We start from the raw sequence: 6,214 nt of genomic DNA on the forward strand, positions 1-6,214 counted from the left end.
GTTTAATATTTACTCAACAAAATGATCTATTTGTTAGCCTACACGCTTTACACATTTATTATTTCAATCATTGTCTCTTAACGGATGTTAAAAACTGAAGCCTGTCTTTTTACTCAGTACATTGGTATTCAAATTTTTTAAATGAAAATTATTTTAGAAGAGTTTTGTTGTTGCTATGAAATCATAAACAACTTTTACCGGACGTTTTGTCGCCAAGATGAGGTATTTTATGAACGCCCATTGTCCTGAAACGAGTCGATTCGGATGGCGTTTCCTCCGCTTTTGACACCTCTGGAGAAAGATTCCCACGGGCTTTAAACTCATAAACATCTAACTTTCATCAACACCTAGCCATGGACTTACATTACACCCCTTGAGTATCAATATTCTTTATATATATATATATATATATATATAATATTTGATCAAATAAATTTAATAATTTCTGTTTGTTTGTTTGTTTGTTTAGCATTTCCCCAGTGGCATTCAGCAGATAGTAATGCATCTTACACACGTTCATCGTTTGAATTTAAAGTCTTAACAGTTAGGCTAAATAAAGGAGCTTTTTAAGAATTAAGACTTAAGACTTTAAAAAAAAAAGAAAGAAAAAAAATCAGTGTATGAATCATACATTTTCCAACATTGCAAACCTACAATTTGACATGCAGTATTTTTATTAAGTTTTTGTTAGGAGGAAATTGTCTACATTTCACATTTAAAATGTGCCGATGTGACTATGAATATGTGTAAATATTTACGCAACGCCTTACACTGGATCTCTGAACCAATAACTGGCCGGAACGCACACATCAAAGCGGAGATCAGCCAATCAGAACTTCCTTGAGCAAAGCATGGAGAAAGTTTTACCTGCGGAGTATTTAATTGGGTGCATCTCTTCCAGTCTTGGGCATTTTCTGACTGGAGAGCTCGCGTAGTTTTGATTTTTTTTTTTCTTTCTTTTTCTTGTTGGAGCCACTTGGATAGCAGAATGGCATCTGAGGCCAGTGACTGTTCGGAAAAGAGTATTCAGTATCGGGTGGATCATTTATTAACTGCGGTGGAGAATGAGCTTCAAGCTGGCAGTGAGAAAGGAGATCCAACAGAAAGGGACCTTAAAGTCAGTTTGGATGAAGATGAACTTTGGCAGAAGTTCAAAGAACTGACCAATGAAATGATAGTGACCAAGAATGGCAGGTATTTTATTATTATTATTATTAGCCTATTTTTATTTATTTATTTTTATTTTTTGCTTTCAGCATGTTTACAAATGTGTGCTCGCTGCACAGAAGACGATTTATTTTAGTAATGAAAGCAGTAGAATTACACTCAAATAAAGTAAAAACGTTCTGTAATTACCTTAACTATTAATGTTTGCTTTGATTATCATATTAAATAATATTTATAAAATAAATTAATTTAGATTTTACAACATTTTTCAAAAAAATTCCAGCGTACATACGTCTTTGTTTTTAATTCCATATGTAGCCTGTACAGTTCCAAATCCAGCTTTAAGTTCCAGATACTTCTACATCAGATACCCATCTCCTTCTCCTTCTACTTTTAACCGAATTAATTTTAGTGGGAGTTGTTTCATTTATTTGAAAGCGAAACGTGATGATGCTTTATTAAATGTTTATTGCTGTGATCAGGCGCATGTTCCCAGTGCTGAAGGTGAATGTGTCCGGTCTGGATCCAAACGCCATGTACTCCTTCTTACTGGATTTCGTGGCAGCAGACAATCACAGGTGGAAGTATGTGAACGGTGAATGGGTACCGGGTGGCAAACCCGAGCCACAAGCGCCGAGCTGCGTCTACATCCATCCAGACTCTCCGAACTTCGGTGCGCACTGGATGAAGACCTCAGTCTCCTTCAGCAAAGTCAAACTTACCAACAAACTGAACGGAGGTGGTCAGGTTCGTGGACATTTATATGGTGTATAGTCTAACGTAAGATGTGGAATACAGTTTAATCACCATTTGTGTGCGTAATTCAAATATATTGTTCATTATTTCATTTAAATGTCCAGTAAATTGTCTACCAGAGAAAGTACTGAAAGTTGAAAATATATCCCGTTTTTCATAGATTATGCTGAACTCGCTGCATAAGTATGAGCCCCGTATCCATATCGTGCGCGTTGGTGGTCCACAGAGAATGATCACCACTCACTCGTTCCCTGAGACGCAATTCATAGCAGTTACCGCCTACCAGAATGAAGAGGTAACGCGTCTTTTTATACTCTGATTTTATAAAGCTTGTTAACAAATGAACAAGTGCAAAGCCTAATAACACTCTGACTGACATCTGTAATTTTCTCTTTTAGATTACAGCTCTCAAAATTAAATACAACCCATTTGCCAAGGCTTTCCTGGATGCCAAAGAAAGGTTTGGTTAAAATAAATAAAATGTCTATTCTCTATTGTACATAAATGAGTTGTCACTTTTTACTCCAACTAGATGTTTGAAAGAAATGTTTTGTATAAACATACTTTTAGTGGTCGTAGTATAAAATAAAAATGTATAAAACAACTTACCCTGTTATAATTGTAACAAATTAATGGGAATATGTTGGAATTTCGCTTTGTAAGATAAAATTCAGGTAAAAATGTCTTAGATATTTGAAGTAGGTGTTTGAAACCAACAAAACAAGAATTTAACTAAAAAAAAAAAAAATCCCATGTGAACATTGTTGAGGAAGAAGAAAGAAAAACAATGATATATAATTTTATACTCTTTTTTTGTTTTCAGAAGTGATCATAAGGACATAGAGGATGTCAGTGAAGGTCAACAGTCTGGCTATTCTCAATGTAAGAGCAAAATTATATTAAACATCACAATAATTATCAGCGTAATTCATTTGGATTTAAATTATTTCACAATTCTTTATAAAATGACGGCTGATCTCATCAAGTTTGTATTGTGCAGCTAAATGGCAAAAATGGCAAAAAATAAATCTTTAAAAAAGGTTTATGTTGTGCAGCAGTTTTGTATTTATAATAATTTCTTACAGTTGTGCAAAAGGAATTTCCCATTGACTCTTATTTTACTGTTGGTCTAGTAAGTAGCTGGTTTCTGCCAGCCACAGGGTCTCTCTGCCCTTCTGCAAACCCTCACGCACAGTTTGGCAGCCCGCTGTCTTTGTCCTCATCCCATGGCTGTGAACGATACTCTTCTTTGAGAAATCACCGATCCACACCATACCCCAGCCCATATGCCCACCGGACGACCTCTCCCAGTAAGTTACCCCCTCCCAGATCTTACAGTCACTCCACACATGCAAATACTGTAAAACCACAGAGTTTAATTTATAGATTTATCAACTATAAAGGCATTTTAAGCAAGTAAAATGCCTTTTAGTGTAATTCTAAAAATATGCCCCTTCAGGTCATGGGACAGTGTCTTTTTGCTGTGAAATCTGTGAAATCTTTATATAGGAATAACTTTTGTATTGCTAGTATTATTTCAAGATTTGGACCTGACAGCCCCTGCCCCTCTTTGATTTCAGTGAATGGAAATGAAATGTTGGAGATTCTGCTTGAAGTTTGTCCTTTAAACTTCTTCCATGAGTGTTATAAAATCTTCTTTTTTGGATGAACTGTTCCTTTAATGAGCCACTCAGGCTCACTGAGTTTTACTCACTGCAGAGCTTCCGACATTCCTGCAGCTTTTGTGTTTGAGTTGACGCTCATAAACAGGGCAAGTTTGGTGGTGGAATGCTGACCCACACTGGGTTTTGAAGCCTCAGCCTGGATTCTGTTTTGTTTATATTGCAGCTGGTTACTCTGACAACTCCACCTGTCTGTCCATGCTGTCGTCTCATGATAACTGGTCCAGTCTGCAGATGTCCTCCCACTCCAGTGTGCTCCCGATGAGCCACAGCTCTCCCCCAAACTCAAACTCCAGGTGAGATCACACACTTCCACTACAACTTTATTGCAACAAAGTGTTTTTATTATTATTATTATTTATGAAGTAATTAACAACCTACCACGTGAATTTCCTTGTTTCTTTCTTGAGGTCTTAAACATTTCCATAAGAAGGTTGGCTAAAACCACAAATAAGATCTCTTAAGTGTCCCAGTTGTTTCTCCTAAATGACAACAGCAGATTAATTGTAGGTTTTTACTTAGGTTTCCTGCTTTCCCTTAAGAAAAACCCCAGTAATCTCACATATTTCTCTTCTAGAGTTTCAAAATAGCAACAATATCTCAAACATTTTAAATTAATTCAAGACAAAATCTGAGTAATGTTATGTAATGTATAAAGCTTGTTTTGTATTATTCTTACTGTTAATAATCCAGGCAACCTATAGATCAATAATAATAAATCAATAATTTAGTTGTGACTAATGTCTTGATTTTGGACCAATCTTTAAAAGCATAATGAAAAATGGTTTTCTTTTTATCCCGAATTTGATACATCAGGTTTTTATGGCTCGTAGCATGATATAGGAGAATATGAATCTCGTACTTGAGGAGGAAAAAAAGCATCTCCATTTATTCAGAGGCCCAAACTGTATCATAATTGATGCTCATATTTTCTAAACAATAAATAAACAACAATAATAATAATAATAATGTATGGCTAATCAAGTAAATCTACTTTGCTTCAGTCCAGTAAGTGTTCATCTTATTAACAATGCAAAAGTTATTCTAATGTTTACTTTATAAAATAAAAAAGACATATGTACCTCTGACTGAAGGGGAACGTTTTACAATCACTGTATACTAAAAGGCTGTCAATGAGATGAGAGAAGTCATGGAGTATATGTGTCCAATAGGTTTTTCACCAAGGTTTTGGACATGCTGATATTTTAGAGGCCTTAGAAATTTGTGTATCAAATATGATCAAGTATTTTATTTATTTTTCTGTGGACACCAAAGCACACTTTTCCAGATTCCTGTGTTTCTAGTTTGAAAGCCCCTACTCTGATGAATACTATTTTCCTCTGGGTTGTTAAATTCATATTAATGGAATGCTGTGTAGAACTGAAAGTTCATTATTATTATTTGTTTTCCTGTTTGCAGTCAGTACAGCCTGTGGTCCGTAGGGAACTCTCCTTTGACCCCAGTGTCTCAGACTGGAAGTATGAGCAGCAGTCTGGGCTCCCAGTTCCTCCGCGGCTCTGCCGGTCACTACAGCAGCCTGGCTCACCCGGCTACAGCACCCTCTTCTGGCTCTCCTTTGTATGACTCCACTGCTGTTCCTGAGGTGCACGAGGCTTCACAATATGACAGTTCAGCACATGTACGCCTTCCTACAGCCTGGACCCAAGTCACATCACCCTCTTTATAGGACATCCACCCTACGGATTAAATTAAAGCCATGTACATCTATTATTGGTTTCATGCAATAGCTTTTGCTAATAGCATAAAACATATGTTGACCTAACCAAAATCTTCCTATAAAAACTCACATTTGTAAACAATGTTATATGATTATGTCATTAAGTACTATGTGGGGCTTTTAAATGCAAGTCATTATTTTATGGCATATTGTACATAACAGTTATTTATATATTTTTTGAAGGATATTGTATGTTCACAGTTGAGCAGACAATCTTTCGTAAAAAGTGTAAATGTTTATCTTTTTTTCTTTTTTGGATTGGAATTCAGAATGCATAAAAATGCAAAAGTGCTTTGCATTATTAAACACATTATTTAACAACTGTTATTTTTCTTGCTACATGTTTAATTTAATTTAAGGTTTTTACAAAACTTGCTAAAGTTTAACAGATTTTTACAAAATAAATAAATAAAAATGAACATCACTGTGAAAAAAACAAAAAACATTTAATAATCATGAAAAAAAATACTTCATTTTGAATTTATTTGAGTTCTAAGTGTATAAATATGTCAACTGATTAAAAAAAGTGTATTAGAGCTATTATCCTGTCCAAAAAACAAAAGGGAAAAATATAGAACTAATATATTAAATGCATGCATGTAAATTAATGCACACCATAGATGGATAAAAACTTTTATATTAACATCAATATAGTTATGTTGTGTCCATTAAAACTAAATATTAAACCTATCTTTATAAATATAGAACTAATATATGCATGCATGTAAATTAATGCACACCATAGATGGATAAAAACTTTTATATTAACATCAATATAGTTATGTGGTGTCCTTTAAAACTAAATATTAAACCTATCTTTATAAACACGTTTTATCTAAAACATTTTGCAAACATCACATCTGTTCATATG

At 34.6% G+C, this 6,214-nt stretch overlaps 1 protein-coding gene across 2 annotated transcripts; it reads left to right on the forward strand.

Moving 5' to 3' along the window:
- Positions 1 to 984: 984 nt before the first annotated feature.
- Positions 985 to 5,654, forward strand: tbxtb (T-box transcription factor Tb). 2 transcript variants are annotated; one of them, XM_058795685.1, is made up of 8 exons: positions 985 to 1,194; positions 1,650 to 1,914; positions 2,084 to 2,218; positions 2,322 to 2,383; positions 2,747 to 2,805; positions 3,057 to 3,233; positions 3,772 to 3,901; positions 5,025 to 5,654. In XM_058795685.1, the coding sequence occupies exons 1-8, from the start codon at positions 989 to 991 to the stop codon at positions 5,290 to 5,292; spliced, it is 1,302 nt and encodes a 433-aa protein (XP_058651668.1). In that variant the 5' UTR covers positions 985 to 988; the 3' UTR covers positions 5,293 to 5,654. The 2 variants fall into 2 exon arrangements, with proteins under 2 accessions (XP_058651668.1, XP_058651669.1); XM_058795686.1 differs by having other exon boundaries at positions 1,052 to 1,190.
- The last annotated feature ends 560 nt before the right edge of the window (positions 5,655 to 6,214 follow it).

This window comes from Onychostoma macrolepis, chromosome 13 (assembly GCF_012432095.1).
Source record: "Onychostoma macrolepis isolate SWU-2019 chromosome 13, ASM1243209v1, whole genome shotgun sequence".
In the NCBI taxonomy this organism is placed as follows: domain Eukaryota; kingdom Metazoa; phylum Chordata; class Actinopteri; order Cypriniformes; family Cyprinidae; genus Onychostoma; species Onychostoma macrolepis.

Bases quoted from the DNA above. Each gene is read 5' to 3' on its own strand.
- tbxtb (XM_058795685.1), top strand. From the start codon at position 989: ATGGCATCTGAGGCCAGTGACTGTTCGGAAAAGAGTATTCAGTATCGG. The intron at 1,915-2,083 runs GTTCGTGGACAT...CGTTTTTCATAG, and splicing joins AACTGAACGGAGGTGGTCAG to ATTATGCTGAACTCGCTGCA. The intron at 2,384-2,746 runs GTTTGGTTAAAA...TTTTGTTTTCAG, and splicing joins TTCCTGGATGCCAAAGAAAG to AAGTGATCATAAGGACATAG.